This window comes from Chelonoidis abingdonii, chromosome 7, assembly GCF_003597395.2.
Source record: "Chelonoidis abingdonii isolate Lonesome George chromosome 7, CheloAbing_2.0, whole genome shotgun sequence".
Classification (NCBI taxonomy): domain Eukaryota; kingdom Metazoa; phylum Chordata; order Testudines; family Testudinidae; genus Chelonoidis; species Chelonoidis abingdonii.
Window position 1 is genome coordinate 103,462,680 of NC_133775.1, and position 22,352 is coordinate 103,485,031.

The 22,352-nt window shown below is 41.6% G+C and overlaps 1 protein-coding gene across 1 annotated transcript in view; it reads right to left on the minus strand.

The window, feature by feature from the left end:
• Nucleotides 1–7,668: 7,668 nt before the first annotated feature.
• Nucleotides 7,669–22,352, minus strand: part of LOC116830288 (A disintegrin and metalloproteinase with thrombospondin motifs 2-like) — a 133,264-nt gene continuing 118,580 nt past the window's right edge. The window contains exon 3 of the mRNA XM_075068311.1: nt 7,669–7,857. Within this exon, the coding sequence (XP_074924412.1) occupies nt 7,669–7,857 (189 nt within the window). The remainder of the gene's footprint in view (nt 7,858–22,352) is intronic.

A 22,352-nucleotide genomic window follows, 5' to 3' on the forward strand; every position in this document is an offset into this window, starting at 1 on the left:
TTAACTCTCACTATATATTCACTGCGTTTTTCAGTAAGGGAAGAAAACAAGATACTTGCTGCCCTCCGTCCGCCTCCCTAAAAAATCTGAATTTGGAAGTTAAAGGTGCAGTACCTCTTTTAAGCCAGAAATTTATTTAAATAAATCTGAGGTACTTTATGATGAAATACAATATGGAGTAGTGGTGCCCAAACACTTCCTATCATGCTTCCCCCTTACCAGTAATGGATTCTATCTGCACCCCCTCCATCTCCATTACTGCACAGTTGGGGTCAGCAGAGGAACTGAAGGCAGAGGTGGGGGCAGAACTGGGGATGGGGAAGGAGCTGGAGCTAGAGGCTGAGCTGGCCTGTGGGCGAAGAGGTAATGAGGCCAGAGCTGGGCTGGGGATTGAGCAGAGCTGCAGCTGGAGCTCGGTAGGGAGTTGGGCAGTGGGTGGAGTAGAACTGCAGCTGGGGACAGAGCCCGACTGGATGGTGCTCCCTCCTGGCCCCCAGTGAGGGCTGGCCCAGGCCCCACCATGCGCACCCCAGCCCAAACGTTCATCCACACTGCACCCTGCAGGCATACCCCACAGTTTGGAGACCACTGATACAGAGAGACTGTTAAACAGGCAAGACAGAAATGTTTTTAGATAAGTCAGCATCATAGATAAATTTTCACTATATCTATGAAAAGAATTAAGACAACAGATCAGCATGTTAAAAAATGCTGTTTGACTATGAAAAGAGACATCTCTAAGACTATCCAAAACCTTCTTGTTAAAACTGCTTCAAGACACATATTTTCTTATGCTAGCAAAGAAATGCTTCATCAGTCACATCTGCAGTTAGCAAGAGTGACATCCAATGGCCTAATAACAGTCCCTGGAGACTTGTTTTTCCACAAGTGCATAACCCTGCATCTTATTCAAAAGTTGAATCGCAACTGAATAATCAATCCATCTCTCTCCAGAGAAGCTCTGTGAATCAGCAGAGTGAAATTCAGAGACAAATCAAAGACAAGAAAAAGACAGACGTATTTATCATGCACATATGATGTAGGAAGGAGACAAAAGAAATATTTCACTGTTGTTTTAGTGACTGCAAAAGAAGAGAACAGTAATTAATCATCAGGGGTGCACACTGAAAGGAAAAATCGATTGGATTTGGAGGAACTTCAGTTTTCTAATAGAGCAATTCCTTTGCAAAGGTAACTGGCATAGTTTCTTTAAATTAGAATGGCAACCAGCCAATTTATGTATCATTTCGGACAATCCCAAGAAATACAAAACAAATGTGCATTTTGTTTTTTTTAAAAGTAATTTGAATACTATAGTAAATCAATAGCATTGACAGTCTGATGAACTATGATGGAAGAGCTTTCCTCTGAAATATAATCTTTAAAACCTACAAGAACTGTCATCTAACTTTATTTACTCTGCATTTTACTTTTCCATCTTTTGTTTAGTCAAATCTAAATTGTCATGTTTTTCTCCGCCTCAACATTTATTGAAGTTTGGAGAACATGGCCCCCAAAACCAAACATGCGGGGAGTGGCTATCTAAAGCGCCATCAGTGCTGAGGGAGGGAAATGTCCCCATGTCAGCATAGGGCCCCAAAATCCCAACATCTCCCCACCACAATGTAACAGGACATTAGGAGATGGGACTGGGAATGAGCCTTGCTCTCCTGGAGTTTCTGCACTGGGTTAGAGGAGGGCAGGTATTGCAGCCATCCCCACGTAGCCACTGGTGGTTGACCCTGAACTTGAACCAACCAGGCCCACCTGCTGACCTCAAAGTTTACCCCTTTTCCAGAACATTTATGAATAAGTTGAACAGCATAGATCTCAATACAGATCCTTGGGGAACCCACTGTTTACCACTCTCCATTGTTTCCTACCCTTTGATTAAAAGATAGGAAACAATTACTGATTCATAAGAGGACCTTCCTTTTTAACCTACGACTGCTTACTTTGCTTAAGAGCCTTTGGTGAGGGAACTCGTCAAAGGTTTTCTGAAAATCCAAATATACTATATCAACTGGATCACCCTTGTCCATATTTGTTGACTCCCTCAAAGAATTGTGATAGATTGGTGAGGCATGATCTCCCTGTACAAAAGCTGTGTTGACTCTTCTTCAACATGGCAAGTTTATTATGTGTCTGATAATTCTGTGCTTTACAGTGGTTTCAACCCGTTTACCTGGTACTGAAGTTAGGCTCACCAGCCTGCAATTGCCAGGATTGTCTCTGGAGCCTTTTTTAAAAATATGCATTACATTAGCTACCCTCTACAGATCTGGTACAGAGGCTGATTTAAGCAAGAAGGTTACATACAACAGTTAGTAGTTCTACAATTTCATATCTGAGTACCCTCAGAAGCCTTGGGTGACTTGTTAGCCGAGATCCTTAAATTTGCTTACTGTAGCACCCTTCTGAATTGATGGGCAATTGAGAAGGAGATTTATCAATTAAACAAGCTAAAATAATTAACAAACAAATGACCAGGGTTCACTGGTCACGAATCAAATTGAAAAGTCACTATAATTTTCTGGAGAAAGTCTAGCTCCCATGGTTACTGATCTAACTTCCTCATTCTGTTCATTGGACTGGCTCACTTTAGTTTGTGAATCCAATTGGACAGGAGGTTTGCTGCTTTTAATTATATAGGAATTGTGAAACAACCAGGAATTTGTTTTGGAGAAGGGTGCAGTATAAATGTACTGTATGGCTATTAATTATTATGATGTTACTGTGCCTATGAACCTGCACATCTGCTACTATCTTCAGTTCCTCCACTATTATGCCTGTTGGGAAGTTTCTCTACTTCACACATGACCAGAGAAACTACATGCACAGAGTAGGAAAGGTATTGCACACGCATAAAACTCAGACAAAATGATCACATTTATGGGGGTACTCAAACTACCACACCTCTGGAGTTTGGCATCAGAAAGGACAGCTAAACTTCTATGTGCCAGTGTGAGCCCATCCCTTATGGATATCAAGTGGATGAGTTTTTTATTGTTTTAAAACATACCACTCAAGTGGACAGTAGGCACCATTGCAGGATATCGAGTTTGTCTATGCATTTGCCCGTGGATAGGTCTGAAATTGAATGAATGTGCCTGCCTTTCAGAATGCCTCAACAGGCTTTGAGTTTGTAGGGAAGGACTCTGTGTTCAGGGACCCAATATCTGACTGTCTATGGGTCGCAGAACTTCAGGAAGCTAAGATTTTGTAGGCAGGGCCAAGTGCTCAGCATATGTCCATGGTGGGATCTGAGTGTCTCAACAGGCTTTGGAAATTCCAAGGATTGCGTTGATAATTAGGACAAGAATGATTTGTCTGTTTCAAAGTGGTTCTACTTAATTAACTTGCAGCCTTGTTCTATAATAAACTGTTCCTTGTTAAAGAAATCCTTCATCTGCATAATAAAAGAATCTATCAATTAAAATTGAGTCTCTGCCTCTCCATCAAGCAATATCAAAACTCACTTGAAACTTGGACATTTGTGGTGTATAGCCCATGATTTAAAGAAAGAAAATGAACATGTTTAGGAAAACTTTAGTAGAATTATTTCCTTTCAATTGATCACATGCATCATAAGAACGGACATGATGATTTAACTGTACACACGCTATAAAAACGTTTCTTTTTTATGGGGCTGATCTTCAAACCGGCTTTAACTAGAATCCACTTTTGCACGTGCAAAATTAAATTCTTGCATTTTTTAGACATGGTCTCAACATTAATAAAAACATAATTTCTTCATTTCACATGTAAAGAACATTTGAACAAAATATCACAATAAATCAAAGTCAGAAAAATAATATTCAACGCATGATATAACGGGCGTTGAATTATATAACATGATATAAGTTTCACTGTGTAAAAGTTTTTACCATTCTCAAGCAATATTTCCCATCTATATAATGAGGACTTCTACTAGAAATAGTAGAATCTTTCAAAACAATAAGTTTTAAAGATGCCCGCTACATTGCAATGTAGAGGGCACAATTAGAAGACAAATTATTATATCCATTTACATATTAAGAACATAATCAGCAGAAAATACAGGGTATATTCCTGCTGGAGAGCTTAACAACTTACCAGCAACACACAGACTAGCACATGAAAATGTTTCTGCCTCTTTCTAAAAGAATTATCCAGATTCTGGTCAAAACATAACTCCTACAGTACTAATGTGTTGTTTGAACTCTGAAGACAATTACTTGTCTAAAGCATAAGTAGTTTGTTTATTAATATATTGGAAAAATAGAGTTGTGTGAGAAAGGCATGAGTGAATGGATATATCATAGCCTTAGACTATTACTGTCACCTTGCCAAACAGAAAATTCTGCCAAAATCAGTGATTTAAGCTGTCAGAAACTGGTATTTACTTTCCCCCTTCTACTTGGATAGTGTTTGGTTAAACTCAGAAGAAAATCTGAGATAGTCTTGAATCAGAACACACATTTGCCATTTTTTTTTCACATCTGTCTCTCCCAGCACATTCCATTTATTAAAAAACATGTCTGCGGAACCTTTATATACAAAGAAGAATACCCCAGCGTCCCCAGTGTTTAGAAGGCTGATTTTTTGAACAGCTGGAATAAAGTCCCCATTTCCCTTGTTATAAGATAAAAGAAAAAAGAAAAGAAAGAAGTACGGACACGCTGCTCTCAAGTTTACCTTACAGTATCTGGTAATGTAAAATTCACTACAACCAATGCCAAGGTGGAGCAAATGTGACATCATCCTTTTATACCCTATGGAAGCAGGATATCATTCCCTCAACCAGACACTGGCTCCTCCTATGACCTCTAGTTGCATTCTGGAAAAAGCCCAGCCATGCACTTAACATCCTTCCCTGTAGTGTGCTCAGTGGATAGCCAGCTGAACCCAATTCTATAGCTGCTCCATCATTTCAAAGGGGAAATGGAGTTTCCAGATGCAAGACTGAACTGGAACAGTGATACCCAGAAAGCCAGAGAAGAGAGGTCAGCTAGTATTTTCCTTTAAAGAAAACTATGGGTTAGTATTCAAACATTTGTTGAAACACTGACAAGACCGGAGCATAAATAACAGCTGTCTTCAAGTAGTTTTCACTGATGAATATCATCCTACCAGCAGTAGAGGTTGCATATTTTCAGTAGCGATGGGAAAAGCCAGACTGAATGGAGAAAAATTAGAAGACTTAAAATTAGACCCAGTTTAAAAAAAAAAAAAAATTTCATTATCATTTTCTTGACACTATTCCTCCTTTTTTCAAAATGACAAAACATTGAAAATGTTCGACCAACTGGTGAAAAAAATGGGGTGAGCGTTGGGAGGGAATTTTGCAAAACTTTTCATCAAAATTTTCCGTGATTTTTCTTTTACATTTTCATTGAAAGTTTGAAATTTGAAGAATTTCAATCATCTCTACTTAAAATAGTCATCCCTTCCCCAAGGGGAGGTCTGCATTAATTCAAATAAAATCAGAGTCCTAAGCCCAGCAGGATCAGACGCTCTCTCTTCATCATCCTCTTCAGTAAGCATGCTTCTTAACTCTTAATTACAGTCTGCTTACCTTTTTATTATTAAAAATAATCATTTGTATTGCGGTAGCACCTTGTCCCCCTGTGTGCAAGGTGCTGTATAAACACAGAACTGCAGTGTACTTGCGTATAGTCACAGGTTGAACTATAATATTGCAACATAATTGTCATTTTGGCTTTGTAATTGCTCTATTATGCCTACTAGCCTGCTACAATAGGGTTATTTTCAGACAGCTCTGTGAGAGAAAGGCTTACATTAGGTCTCTACATTTTACTGAGGGGTTTTGAGATACTGCTGTCAAGGATCTTCCTCTAGCAGGTACAGCATGCCAATATTTGAGCTGAGCTATCAAAACTGAAATATGATTTGTGCTTTTTTGTGTATCAAACTCCTACTCCTGAGCAATATTTACCATCTAAAACCAAAAATACTGCCATACGGTGTGAATAAAATTAAGTCTCTTTTGTTTAAAAGGAAACGGCCAGAGAGAGATTTTTTCAGCGTTACAATAATGGTATAAGCATGTATTAATATAACAAATTCCACTGTGTGACTTCGGGAGAAGGGGCCCTAGGCACATGCCAATTGCCTTAGTCCAGCTCTGTCCAGGGGTGTATCTCAATCCCACTGAAAGTGAGCCAGCTCGAGGAGCTCACCAGAGGACATCTGCACAATCTACTTTGATTGGCATCTGATTTTGATGTCTCAAGTGGGTGAAGCTTAGGAGACTGCTACTGTTTTTTGTTTTCAATTCGAGCCCTGTGTAACTTACATCACCATATGCTCTGAATATGGCCTGAAGGAGAAGAGATCCTATTTGCCATTTTTTATAATTCTACAGCCTGGTCTCTGTTAATATGTAGCATTCTAACTCGTTTGTGTGCTTCATTTCTGCCACCGAAAAGGCAGGAATTTACAAATGCATCACAATTTTATATTTGTCTTTAGAAGCTGGTACTGAAGGGCCACATAATTACAGGGACATTGAGGACCCTTGGAAAAAAGCCTTCTGCTGATGGCAATCACACACCTAGTGCTGTATGTAATAACAGAACTGCAACAAACTAACCACTAGGTTGCTCTTAAATTATTAGTCATACATTCGTTTACTACACTGTACAACTGAGTTGGGCCCAAACGTGGCTGTTTTTTGCTTTGCCACCCAAACAATCCAGTCAATAGCAGTATTAATATTAGCTGTGAATATATCCACTTACAAGATTCGTCTCCATTGCTCACTCAGCTAAAAAGGCACTTGGCAAAAGCAGTTACCATACATATAGGTAGAAAATTCTTTTCTATACAAGACTGCTTATGTCACACAGTGCAGACTTCTTGGTAGCTTTGAGCCTCCTTTTAATACAGCTCTTTCCACAACATATTGAGTCAAATTCTACCCTCAAACACGGATACATAATTCAATGGGAGTTCCATATCTGTGTCTGAGGACACAACATCTTATTCCTCTGGGGTGAAATTAACCACCCCCAATGGCACCCCATCCCCCATGAAGAGAGTGCCAGCACAAAGCCCAGATACCACTGCAGCCTTCCAAGGTGGCCTGTGCAGAGCCCGTGTACACAATGTTTCCCCCACGTTTGAAAGGTGTACAGGAACCACCGCATTGCTGCTCCACCTGTGATGCCCTGGGGTTGCTCTTACATAGGGCTTAACTGTGGCTTGTAACAGAATCATAGAATATCAGGTTCGTAAGGGACCTCAGGAGGTCATCTAGTCCAACCCCTGCTCAAAGCTGGATCAATTCCCAACTAAATCATCCCAGCCAGGGCTTTGTCAAGCCTGACCTTAAAAACCTTTAAGGAAGGAGATTCCACCACCTCCCTAGGTAACTCATTCCAGTGCTTCACCACTCTCTGAGTGAAAAAGTTTTTCCTAATATCCAGCCTAATACTCAGCTTCATCATGGGTGAATTATCACTCCTATCTGTACATTAAAAGAGGAAAAGATTTGTCACACTGGCAAGTGTTTAAGGCTGCTGCAATGTTTGTCTAATCTAGCCCAACCTTCCCCTACCCTTCCACATATAAAGAGCAGAAAAGGTATTTCCACTCTCAAGGACAAACAGCCAGAGGTAGCAGATCATAGAGGCTGCTTACTAGATACATGCTTTTAGCTATGCTTTAAACACCAGTTGTCATTAACATCTCAGCCTTGCCTTTATATTGGATATCTGAGTTCTCAGTGAGAAGTGGCTTCTTGACAGCTGCTCTGCGATATACCACATGTGTCCTGCCTCCGTCTTCCTCCTGACTGCCCTTCTCCTGAGGCTCAATGAAGAACTCGTCCTTGTCTGTGCGAATCATGCCAGCCTAGGAATGACAGGACAGAGATGGAACATTTTAAGTTACTATGCATACAGCAGATATTGTGAGTAAACAGTTACAATATGCTTAAGCACACTTTAGCACTCTCCAGAGAGCAGTTAGAGTGCAGGGAGCAAACTAGATGAATTCTTTATTAGAGCAAAATGTAGCATTAATGCCTCAACTTGACAAGGAAGGACAAAGGTAAAACACCAGACCAAAGAGATTTCTACTAGAATCTAATTAACAAGGGTTGGAACTAAAATATGTATGTGGAAATGGGCTCTCAATTAGAAATCAACTACAAAGAAACAGGTAGTATGACCATAGTGATTTGTCAGCCACAAATTTCTCCAATGTTGTATGAATACCCACGCCTGCTAAATACAGGATCAATTCAGCATCATGAGCCATCCCAGATGTACAATTCTATGGTTCTTGATCAGATCTTTCTATTCAGAGACAAGATGGTGAAGTGCTAAGCCTGGTTAGCTGGCAAATAAGCTTTGTAAATTTTTCTCCTGCATTAACGCATCATGTAAAGATGACACAAAGGACTGAACTGGCATAAACTCTCTTAGCCAGTTAGCAAAAAATGATTAAAATTTAATTTTCTGTAATAAGTTTCTAAGGGATAAAAGCTTAAAAATCCAAACCAGGACAAAAATATACTGGTATGAAAAACTGAAAAACTTACTTGTCCATTGAAGCACAAAAGAAAAGCCTGACACAAGCATTCTCAGCATGTCCACTGCTAACTACAGCAGAGTGAAAGTCATTAAGATAGTTTGTTTTTTACCACCATAGTGAACAAGCTATCTTTCCAACATTTTTATTTGGATGGAAAAATATCTAGCCTTTCACCACAAATGTTTGTATAATGTTAATAGTACTGCTCTGCTGAGGAAGGTTAAGATAGTCGACAATTGGCCTGCATTGATTTTCCTGACAAGATGGGTACATATCAGTTTGCACATCTACATTTGAGAACTTGAACTAAAGAACTCTAGTTCTGTAAACAGAAAGCCTTGATTATGATGACATGAAACACAGCAAAAGGAATTCTTAACAGCACTGAATAGGGGAACGTCACCAAATGTAGTCTTCTGGAAGCTGGCTGCTTCACCTGTTAATAACTCCCTTTTCTTTATTCTGCTAATCAGTGACACTAGGGCAGGGATGGCCAACCTGAGCCTGAGAAGGAGCCAGAATTTACTAACGTACATTGCCAAAGAGCCACAGTAATTCATCAGCAATCCCTCATTAGCTCCCCATCCTGCTCCCAGAGTCTCCCACCCACTGGCAGCCCCACCAATCAGCGCCCCCCCGCCACACCTCCCAATCAGCTGTTTCGTGGCATGCAGGAGGCTCGGGAGGGGGAGGAGAAGTAGGGGAGCGAGGGCACTGCCGGCTGAGGGGAGGGGTGGAATGGGGGCAGGGCCTGTGGCAGAGCATCAAGCACCCCCCGGCACATTGAAAAGTTGGCACCTATAGCTTATACAAGGAGCCGCATATTCATTTCTGAAGAGCCTCATGTGGCTCCGGAGCCACAGGTCGGCCACCCCTGCACTAGACAGTCAGCCACCATTAAGCAGTACCTCATCCAATCACTAGACTTACAGCATGTGCAAATGAGTGTGTCTGTGCATTTATACCACACTCGTTATCGTGGTATCTAAGCACCTTGGATTCCAAATTATTTGTAGGGCATAGCACTCCCAAGAGAACCAAAAAGGGACCCAATTTCTGGCCCCTTTGAAGTCAATGTCCAAATTACCGTTGTTGTCATTTGGACACTCCACCATATCCCAAATGGTAAAATTTTAATACAGTGCAAGTGCACAGAAATACTTTTGCTACAAAACAGTAAACTACTTTTGCTGCTACTATAAATACAGCATGCTCTTTGAGTCCCTTCTTGAAAAAATGTCAGGTTCATTTGTCATGTCTTAACTTACATTAGGCAAGACTTCCAGTCCTAGATTTGATTTATTTTTATATATATAGTATATATAAAAACAGATTAAAGGGAAAGGTTTAAAGAAACAAAATTATATTCAAGCAGTTCAGGTTGCTACTCTGTTGCCTATACAGCCAGCAAACTGAATTTGAAATCCTGTCCTGATTCCTTTTATCTAATTTAGATTCTACATCAGACACAAGGAAGGTGAAACAGGTTCAGCAGCCAAGCAAGCTACGACAACCAAGAAAACAAATGCTAAACTGGGTAAAAAGCAATTGATCTTGTTCCTGTAAACAGGAACGTGTATAAAGAAACTTTGGAATTAATGTTCTGTTGCTTATATCTTTCTTTAAAAGTATACATATGCCAAAAGCTAAATTTTCAAAACTTTGCATGAAATATGCACAACTACAGATCAAGAAAGGAGCAAAAATTTGCATGCTCAGACAGAAGCACAAACTATGATGAGCATGTCATATTTAAACCCAGAGCAAATATACATGTGGCTTAACTGCTACATGACATAGGTGTGCAGTTGCCATTTACAATTAACATAAGTGGGCAAATATAAAAAGTATGCATTTCTAGATGAATTAAAGTCACTAATAATAAAGCAATTAATGGTGGATCTTAATAATTCATGGAGGGTTTAACAGGCAAAGCCACCTCATGATGCTAGGAAAAATGCTGCTGTGGTACTGAAGTTTGTTTTTGTCTAAATTTGCAGTGGAAAATTTCAATGTTAGGGCAGAAATTTGGCAAATATTTCAGTTTGGAAAAGCTGCCATAGTGCCTTATGCTCTCCTTCTCCACTATAGGCACCCTGGTCAGACTACATTTCACCTTATCCATCTTGGTCTCCCCCTCTTGGAGAGGAAAGCAGTGCATGATGAGAGTCCTGACTATGGAAGCGATTGGAGAAATGAGGCACCATTTCCAAACTAAAATATTTTGAGGTTTGGGCCTTCTGTTTGTCAAGAAGAAAATGAAAATTTTACCATGGAAAGCATTCACAAGTTCAAAACCATGCATGTATTTGTGCGCCTTCACTAGTATACCGGTTTAACAAAATCGTGCGTACAATCATCATAACTACATGTAGAGGGCCAGATCCACCAGTACACTGCAGCTGCTTTGTGTCCAGAGATGTAAAGTCAGGTTAGTGGTCTCCGTCATTTGCACTGCTCTGGTGAGCTAAGCCAGGTTTACGGCTGCTTTGCATTGCTGGACATCATAGCATACCAGTGAATGTGTGCAACAAATGTGTTTGTACCCATCTATCTGTTTCTGTGTATAACTGCAGTAAACTCCACACACGGATATGGTAAAGTACAGCAAATGAGCTGCCACTCATAGGGAAATAATCAACATGAATAGTAGCTATTATTTTTATTTATTTATACACTAGATACTTTCCAAACAGAAAAGAAGCCATAATCCAAGTCCTGAGGAGTTCACAGTCTAAGCGATAATGAAGGTCACACGTAGAGTTGAGCCCAATACTGGACCCAAACCTATTCTGGGAAGTTGCACACTTTACAATCCATGCCTCTCTATGTAACAAGCTGAACTGAAATGTCAAATTTGCAACCACCATACTCCAAACACGGGGAAAGTATGGAATCAGATCCTGTTCCAGATCTGAGCTTCCCCACTCAGGCTATCACTAGCTATACATGCAGACCTCTGAGGAAAGATGCTAACACAGGCCTAGACGAAAGGTGTGGTTTAAGTGTCTAGAGCAGCTGACTGGGTATCAGGAAGTTCTAAGGACTCCTGCCTGCCTGGTACCTCTGAGTGAGTCATTTAACCTCTGTACCTCATTTGTCCATCTGTAAAATAGGGATAATACTTACCTATCTCATAGAGGAGTTATGAGGGCTGATTAGATAGATAATGTTTGTCAAATGCTTTCAAATTGAAAAGCTCACCGTAATTGCTAAGTATTTTTATTATTGTTTCTGTCCAGAAAATCAGAAAAAAAATAGTTCTTGCTATGGTACATCTGTGGATACAAGCTCAACATCATGAGGTTTTATGACCCAGCAAATAGTGTAATACGTGCAACTCAAAAGAACTGTAAGTCAAAGGCAGAAGAGGTGTTTGCATGAGCATAAACATGCCATTTACATGACAAGTTCTTTTCTTCACTGTTGCCATATCCCACACTAGTGACAACACTGTTTGTGCCAAGAAAATAAATGTTTGAAGATCTCAAACTTTAACAGTCACCACTATTATTATAATGTTCCTGGAGAGTATTTCTAGATGGCAAAAACTAAAAAGATCAAATTCTTTGGACCAAATTCTGCTTTCAGTTCCACAAAGGTTAGTCCAAAGGAAATTCAACAGGTCACTGAAGATCATCTGGATTTACCCCAGTGGAAAGTAAAGCAGAATTGGGCCCATTCACTAGTAAGTTACCAATTTTTGGAGCAGAGGATGGGTGATTGCTTCAAGAAAACCAGAAGTTCACAAGTAGCTGCAAAGCACAGTGTCTTTTGTATTCTGTTCTAGCTTTTTATTTTTAGTCAATGCCCAGGACTGTTGCATATTCATTAGTCACCTATAAACAATGCCTCCGGTTTACTATGATTCTTGAGCCACAGTAAATGCTGTGTAATTCAGGACCAGACATGGAATTCAGCACCAGCCATAGAAATGACTTGAAACTCTGGAAGAACTGCTGAGCTCACTCTTCTCTTTTCCCCACTCCCCTTTTGTTTTGGGGTGCTTATACTGGGGGAAGGATATTGCTCAATCAGCCCTGCCAGGAGTGCCTTATCCCCTAGCTTATACAAAATACTAATGAAGAGAAAAAGTATTTGCCTTTGGGATGCACCAATCTAATAGCCCATAGTCTCCAAATATTTCCCACAAGAGGATAGCCCTAGGCCCTCCTTCCAAAGGCTTTATATCCTGACCACAAATTACTCAAGTCAAACACCTCTTAGAGCTCATTGACAAGCATCAAGAAGTGGAGCAGATGATGATACTTAATCATAAGAAAGATGGAGATAAGAGAACAAACCCTCCTCAGGTTAGTAAGAAAGATATTTGGGAGTGTAAGCCACACAGGGGGCACTTCAGAAAGAAAGCATGAAGAATGCTATCCCATCCCATTGAGGAAAAAGAGACACTGGTGGGTCACTGATGAGCCTATTAAGCCATGTGGAAGTTGGAAGGTACGGAGGCCCACAATGCCTGGTAAAAGGGGCATGTGCAGTGCACCTCCTAACACTGGCCAGTGGGATCTGACATGATGTTTAAGGACTGAAGGAGCTCAGTGTTCACCATTCTACTAATATCACGCGCTCTCTTCTCCACTGTGCTCCCTCTCCTTTGTCCCTGCCAAGCTCCATGTTCTCTCCCTGCCTCTGTGACAGGATCGGTCACAGTTTACTCCCTCCCCCACACAATGGGGAGACCAGGAGTCACAACTTCCCTCTTAGGGAGCTCCAGAGACAGCACAACGGTGCATTGACCCTTACTATAGGCTAGATCACAAACTGATGAGCTATCCCAAAAGTTAGGACCTGATTAACAAAAAGTTTATCATGGACACTAAAAATCACATTTGACATAGCCCAGCAAGTGTGATCTCCCTCCTGCATATTTTCTCCCTCATATTTTTGTTATAAAAGCTGCAGAAAAAGTTAGAAGGCTATTTGGAGTCTGGGGAATACATTTTGGATTATCCTAAACCAGATTTCTTGTCTAATTTAATTCAGATGTGGTAGAAAAATCCCAACCTAGCAATTTTGAGGATGATATGCCTTTGTTGGATTGTAGAGGGGGAAAGATGGGGCAAGATTGAGATGAAAACAGAAACTGAGCTGCCACTTTAAAGGGATGACAACACACAAAACCCTCCCATCACATCTCTGAATATTTTGCCCTACTAGAGTTGTAGCTAATATCTGAGATTACTAAAAATATAAGGAAGTGAGTAAAAAAAAAATTTTCTGTTTTTCCATTTACTCACTTAGAGGAAACATTCCAAAAGGCATAACTGGCAGTCAGGTGTCTAAACCCGACTGACAGTCAATGTAATTTCACCATAGAAGAGCTTTGTGAATTACTAGTGAGGGAATTAATAACTATCTTAGAACAACAAAAGTAGCTAAGCAAATAAGTAAACAGTCCTAGTTTCCCACTACATAGTGGGAAAGAAAAAAGAGAGGTGGCAGCAGGGTCCAATGGATTTAGCATGGAACTGAGAACCAGGAAATGAGCTTCCGACTCTCAACCACATTTAGCACAGCTGCTACACTCGACAGGCCCATTGTGTCCCAGGTGACATTCACACCAAGAAACATTTCTGTCACCACCCCCTCCCTTTTTCTGTAAGGGAAACTCCATTGGTTCTCTGTGGCCCTTGCACCTCCTGCCTTTCTATCACTTGGGACCTGAGCCAGAGTTTCCAACATTATTGTAGAGTTCAGTTCAAAATATGCCTCTCTTCCAGTCCCCTCAACTACCACCACCTCCTCTCAATTACAGGGCATGACTCCAGGTTTCACAGCTTTAGCTCCTATAGCTAATTAAATGTCTTCTGTAGCACTGTGCTCAGTGAGCGACTTAATTGTCTTCTCGTTCACATTGATATCACAGCTTCATGTCCAAGGCTGTGCTTAAGTAAACTCACTAACTATTGTTGCTTCTACTCTTTCAAGACTCCAGACTTTGGGCCCGTCCTGTAGCTTCAAGTTTAATTAATGATCACTTTTTCCTCATTAGCATGGGCTTATAGAATTGCTTATTCCACACGAGGATGGGATTTATCTCCCAATAGCCAAGGAAAGGAAGAATAGGATTAAATGTGCATTACCTACAAATTAATATTTTAAGAAATAAATCCAAGTCTTTGATTAGTCAATTAATAAAACAGTAGCTTACAAGAAATAAGAACACTTCGGAAGCTCCTAGAGACAATTTTGCTGTGCAAAGACAGCAGTCCCCCATCCTTGTGGAATATTTGATGACATTCAAGCAAAAAGGCAACCAACACCATGTGAGTATACATGAGCTGCACACTAACAAATCCAAAAATGATCTTAAATTTCAGTTACGTGTGCCAATCTGAAAACTAACCAGTGATAAATACTTAAAATGACTACACTGTATTACCTTCTGATTTGTACTGATCAATTAAATCACAGAAGCAAAGAACCCTACAGGTTTGCATTTCATTGTTTAGCTTCAAAGAGATTTTCTAGGCAATTCAAAATGGGAAAAGGTTGTATTTACACAGGAGCAAGGTGGCTAGACAAGGTCTTAGTCAAGCATATGGAAATCAAATGCATTCTGGGCACAGACACATCTCTTAAAATAATAATAATAAAACTTGGCACTGATCTAGCACTTTTCAGTAGGGAATCTCAAAGAACTTTTAATATTTTATTTTTATTTATAGGTTTTCTAACGGAATCTTGTCACTATGGAATATGGGGCTCTCTCAACCAATGGATTTACCTCCACAACACGGAAGTGAGGCAGAGAACTATTGTCCCATTTTCACTGAAGGGGAACTGAGGCACAGAGAAAATAAATGACTTGTCCCAGATCTCACAGGAAATGTGTAGCAGAACCAGGGACAAAATATAGACCTCTTAAATTCATGCCTGTGCCTTAACCACCCGACCATCCTTACCCTCTTTGGGATAATGGATATGCCTCATTATCCTTATTTTACAAATGGGGAAACATGGAGGCACAGACAGCTGTAATGACTTGTCTCAATTTACACTGTGATTTAGAGTCAGAGCCGGGACTGAAACCTAGCTCTCCTGACTCCCAATCATGCGTGCTACAAGTCATTTCACAGCTGCTACATAAACTATTTTAATCCTTCAATAGCTGAAGTTAGAAAAATGCACAAGGGGGAAAATGGACTAGCTTACATTTTTAATCCTGTTTAGCTTCTGTGTTTGTTTCTTTGAGAGGATGCCTTGAATTACAGGGTCAGAATTACATAGTATGGTAAATCTGTTCAGTTAAAAGAAAAATAGAAGTACTGAAGAGTTACATAAAACATTTCAAACACGTTGGCACATATTGTACTGTGTTACTACTGCCCTACAGCTACAATGATTTATATAGTCCCGAGGGGGAGTTTTAAACTGAACGCATGAATTTTTCTTATTGTCAACTAGAAATCAACCCTTTTGAAGCTTCTTTCATGCCCTTCTAGTTATGCAACGTGGTTTCCAGTTTCATTGGATGTAAATAAAAAAAACGGAATGATCACATACATGTTCCAGGGCAATACTCTATCTGATTTATTAGTCTGCTGCTCCGCATTCAGTACAAGGTAACCCCAAGCAAACGAAAGGGAAACAACTTATATCAACGTAAGGCCTCTCTGCCAATGGACTTTCACTTCTACCTCCAATAAAGCTTTGTCAGTGCAATCATATTACGTAGTGGCTAAGACATTCACAGATAATAAACAACAAATGACAACAGCCAGATCCTCAGCTGGTGTCAACTGAAGTCGATGGAGCTACATGAGTTTACACCAGCTGAAATTCTGGCCCAATATTTTGCATCTATGTTACACCTTTCATCGTAGAAATGCAACGCTTTTTTGGATGGTGGGGTATTGTGAGGTATGTTAAGTATTATCCCAATTAAATATATGGGAAAATAGACACAGAAGTAAAAAGATTTTTCCTAAGTCCCATAGCAACTCATGTCTGCCACTGTGAATAGAACCCAGGAGTCCTGACTACCAGTCCCCTGTTTCTACTACTAGACACCATTACCAAAGTTGCTTTAGATAACTCTTCTCCAAAAAGAAACTGCACTGCTAAGAGAATCTCTGTGTAAATTATAGTTACTGAGATTCCACTGGAGGCTCCACATTAGCTACTGTGTTTTGAGTCAAATCTAGAATAAGCTTTCCCAATTACTATCAAAGGACTCAGAGCACAACTTCTTTTGGTGGCAGTTTTGCCTACCCTCTTTCCGATGCTTCCAGCTTCCAATGGGAGGATCCTTGTCTCTGAAGAGTTAAGCTGTAGGTGTTTTATACTCTATAGCTTTTGAAACAAAAGGCAGCAATTACTTCAGCAAGAAATGATGCCAGAAATGGAACATTTTGGCAACTCTGTTAAGGTTTGTGGCCCTCAGGTTCCAAATGGAAAAAGAGAAAAAAAGTTATTAAATAGCTGTTGAGAATGAAAATGATAAATGTGATAGATCCTATGCACTCAAGGGACTGGAGCTTGATTACTGTTGTTGCAAGCTGGGTGTAATAATTGCAGTTCTCTGCAACACAATTTTTCAATCTTGATCTTTCCGAGGAAAAAAGCATGAATATCAAGTTCATGAATTTGCTAACAGCAAGAACCAAAGGGATTAACTGCATCCAGTTTGAACTTAAGGCATCACCTGGAATGAAAGTTTCTGCAGTGACTTTAACCAAGAGGAAGATGAATTCCACCTAAGCAATAAGAAACACACACAAACAAATAAATGAACACACCAACTGAGAAAAGAACGCTTTCCAAATGGAAAACTATTCATCTTGAACTCTCAGGAACGAAGTTGTTATCACAGAATATTTCTTCAGATGTATGTTTGCTTAGGGCATGATCCAGCTCCCATGAGAGCCAATGGGAATTATCGATTCATAGAATTTGAAGCCCATAGGGACCATTATGATCATCTAGTCTGACCTGTTTTATTCAGTTCAGAGTAGATGGTCACAATGGTCCCTTCTGGTCTTGAAATCAGTGAGTTAATATTATTACTAATTATTTGTATTGTAGTAATGCCCAGAAACCCAACCCTATTTTCCGGGCACTGTAGAGACTAGTACTTTTATAACACTAAGATCTACCAAGCTCCCTAGTCTATCCCTAATGAAGAACAGAAGGGTATAAAATAGAGCTGAGGTTTCCGCTATGGTGAACAGGATAAAAGACTTCTGATCATAAGCTGATGTTAGACAAATAAAACCAAGCCACATCACTAGAGTAATTTAAAACTAGACTCAAAGAAGTCAACAACATTCTGTAGTGAATATCCCTGCATCAGAGGAGGGATGGACAAGATGACCTCTTCCTGTCTTTCCCTTCTCAAATTCTATATTTCTTTACCATCTGCTCCTTTCCTAATCATCTTCTCCATCCCCTCTGGGGATGCAGTTACTGATATAGCCACTTCATTTGGCATCAAGAATTTTACATTGTTCCCTACATCTACTGTGTGTACTATGGCAACAACAACAAGAGTTCCACTGCATTTAACACAAAAACACAAAACACCTTAAAACAAAGACAGACACAAAAAGAACCCAAAAGAATACAACTGCAGCCAGCCATCAACAGCAGGGAAGTGTGAAAAGTACAATTTGTCCAAGCCGAAAAGGAAACAGGGTGAAAAATGTAATGGAAAACAAAAAGCATCTCAATACCTCAGGCAGAAAGGGTGAAGAAAAGTGTCTGTTCTCCAGAAACATCGGCTCAAATTGCTGGATCCACCTTATAGCCAAACAGGACAATATTGAACTCTTCTAAGGCCAGGTCTACACTGCACCATTAAATCGGTTTAATGGCCGATATACCAATTTAACGCTGTATCCGTTCACACGACGTCATCATTAATATCGAGTTAACCGCCCCTTAATCGATTCGGAACTCCGTCCCCAACGAGAGGAGTAGGCGCTAAATTCGATAGTGGAAACTCGGATTAGGGTTCGTGGGATGGAACATCGACGTTATGGGACTCCGGGGCGGATCCCAGAGTATTCAGCGACCGGTCTCTGGACACCAATCTGATACTCGGATGCAGCGGGCAGGGTAAACAGGAAAAGGCCCCCGTAACTATTTGAGATTAACATTTCCTGTGTTCCAGGCGTGGAGCTCTGATAAGCAGGCGGCTGGCGATGCCAGTCTCAAAATTCAAAAGAGCTCCCAGCATGGACCGTACGGGAGCATCTAGGCTTCGATCCTGTTATGGGGGAGACAAATCTGTTTGTACCAGCTCCGGTACAGAACAACGAAATGCCAAAATGCGGTTGATATAAGAAACTGCAGATACACAGCGCCTGTGTGACTAAGCTAACGGAAGCCGAGACTCAAAGCGACGCTCATAAAAAACAGGGGAGGGAGGGGGTCCTGAGGACACTCCAAGCTGATCCAATCAGTCCACAGCAGTCTCTGAAAATTACCACCCATTCTTGGCTGAGCTCCCAATTCTTTAGTCAAAACAAGTGTCTGCCCGTGAGTTTCACGGAACAGGCTCCTCAGTGCTTCCCACCACCACAGTGAAAAAAAGGGAAGAAAGTCAGTCCTTGACTACTTCGATGTCCACCGGCATTTGTACTGAAGCTGCTGGTAGAACACGGACGCTACAGCATCTGAACGATGCAGGTACCGCTCTCTCTCCATCTCCTCCGTCGTCTGGTGTAGACGGGTGCTGGCAGACCTGCCCAACCATCCATGAGAACCCGCCTAAATTCTCTAACATCGAGGCAACGATTGCAGCATAAGATAGGACAGAAAACAGCTAGGATAACTAGGTCTTAATCACTGGAAACGGGGGGATGAAGAATTTTGCGATCAAACACAGTTGTAGTAATTGACCTCGCTTGGGCAACTGAGTCAATTCCCTACCCTTATGGTGTCGTAAAAAAGAGTCCATGGGCCTGCCGACGCTGGCATGGGCTCCCAGGAAACGCCCTCCAACTGCCTCCCCCCTGACCTCATTGTATCTCCCTGCCGACTGTCATATGCCGCAGGCAACGCTTGCCTCCAACTGCCTTCCCCCCCGATCCTATTGTATCCACTGAACGAATCTCTGTTTTCTTATCTTGTATTCCTTACAACTTCATGACACAAATGGGGGAGGGCACGGCACGGTAAGCCAGGAAGGTTGAGGGAGGAGGAAAAGCAACGGTGCGCTTCTTGCAGGGGGCAACCCCCTGTGAGACAGGAACTGACGACGGAGCAGCAACCTGCTCATCTGACTAACACTGATCTACTATTCACTTGCACTTAGCTAGGGCAGCGACAGGTGCAAACACCACTGACCGCGTCTGACCAATCCGAACTCGGATCAGAGTGCCGGTAAATCAGGGGAAATCCCCGAGAGCTGACAGTGACATTTCCGCTTGCAAAACAATGCGGACCCCTGATCCACGACTGAACGGATGGCGACGCAGTCTAGTTCAACAAGATGAAAAGTAGCGCCGCCACTTGAACCTTATCACGAGTTACGGGGATAAGCAGTTCTAGAAAATGGCGCTGTAGTGTGAAGACAAATCAGTTTTAAGTCAGGAGCTCGTAAAGAGACAGGAAATGCCAGCATTTGAAAAATAAACTACAGGATACACAGCGGGCGGGAAGACCGTAACGGAAGACCATCACAGCTGGCCAAGACGGATGGTCATTGGAGGAGGGGGGTAATAGAGACTACAGCTACCATCCTCCACAGTTGGGTCCTCTTGAAACTATTTGCATTTTTGGCTGCGTTGCGCCAAGTCTGCAGCCTAATACAACGGTGGCTTGCTGGTTCACGACAGGAAACAAAGCTCGTACATGTTTTTATTTTTTCCCCCCTCCCAGCACGGTAAAAAAAGTTGAAATAAATAATCCTTGAGTACCTGTAATGTCACCGCCTTGTGTACCTGGCGTGAATGCTGCTGGCAAACCGGCGGCATCTGATGCTGCGCGTGAAGAGCAAGTAACGCACTACCGCTGCCCCTCCCCCAGGGGTAGACCGGCCCGTCCCAGTGATGGCTCCTGGCTGAGTGTGGCCCGGGGCTCCGGGTGAAAATGGGAATGACTTTTCCCTTTCTGACAGTGGATGTACAGAACGGCCTGTAACCTGTCTTCATGCTTAATCAGCCTGGGGCTGAAGCTTTCCAAATGCACAGAAGGATTAAGCCCCTGCCGACCAGCCTCTCTCGCTAGTTCGTAAAGAAAAGATCTGGAATACGCAATGACTGCATAGGCCCAGTGGTGGCCTCCCTCCCTCGCCTCATCTGATCTCACATACTACCGTAGTCTTATTCCATCGCATCATCTTATAATGATCAAACATCATGGCCAACCTATGGGTGGGGAAATGCTGACCTGTGACGCCCAGGGTGCTGGGACTAGCAATGGGCTCGTTACTCACCCTACACGGCGCGGCAGGTTCCTTTTTTCTCCAGATCGTGGAACACTGAACACGCGGGGAGGCCAAGACTGGCGGGCTGTGCACTGTCCGTACAACGATTTTAAAAAACTAAACCTAATTGAAGACCAGAACCTGAGGCGACACTGTATCTCTAATTCTTAGCTGGACGACTCATCATGTTTCATTTTACTTTTTCTTAACCGAGGCTAGGAGACTCGACTCAGTTCCGCAAGTAGGTTAATCCCCATGTTTTCCCTTCAAAAATTTTACCAGCAGGGTTATTACTCCTTCTGTTCCCGCTTTTTACTGGTGAAGTGTTAAACAATTAGAGGCGAGATGGGTTAAAGGAGATAAAGTATTCTGCTGTCCCTATGACAGTAGTCAACTGTAACCACATCTAACCACAACCGCAGTGAAGCAGGGGAGAGGTAGCGGAATATTTTATTTCACATTCAAAACCCAAGTAAGCCAGCTCTATCATAATCACAACCCTCAGAATTCACTCATTGGTTAGATAAACCTGCACCATGTGAAAGCTCTAATGCTCTTCAGTGCTGCAGAAATTCGCACTCTAATCAGTAGACCTAATCACTACAAAGGAGGGTGACATTGTAAGTAGCTCTGCTTTCAGGATTTGACATTTACTTTGAACTAACTGTTCCATTTTCTCTCTCTCGTGCTGTGGGTGGTAGGGAAGGAAACTGAATAGGCGTTCCGTGAACCATTAAAAGATAACACCACCGGTGTAGAGCATCCTAAAAGACAACCGGACGCTAGAAGGCCAATGAGAAAGTGCAAATGAAGTTTTCAAACGAACTCGGCTGAGGTGTTGAGTGAGGTAACGGTGGGATAAAGGCGGGAGCCTCAGCACAGCCCCCAGTCCGTCTCCATGATCCCCCCGACCCTGAAGGCTGAAGTTAATTGTTGGTGGCACAGGGGGGTTCTGGGTAGATGTCATCAGTCAATTCCTTGCCCGGAAATAACATCACGAGATCATGAAAGAGATACAGACAGTGCCCTTTCGCCATTTTGCTCCTGGAGCCTTGCAGAAACAAATACTACGGGCAGCAGATCTGACTAAGAATGAGAAGGAGCGGCGGCTTTTTTTTTTTTTTTTTTTTTTTTTTTTTTTTTTTTTCTTTTTTGTTTTTTTTTTTTTTTTTTTTTCCCTGTCACCTATTTTGTGGTACTAGAAAACATGCCGGTGGGAGACAGAGGCGATGGACGACTGGTCGAGCGGCCTTGAAGAAACTGAAATAGAAAAAAATACACAGAAACTACGAGACCAGGAAAAACACACCAGTTACCAGTGAGTGACGATCCGGCTCGAAAAAAAAACAGAAAAAATATTGCTTTCTATTGTGCGTTTGTTGTTTTGTGGGTGGTGGGGGTGCAAAAATGATCAGCC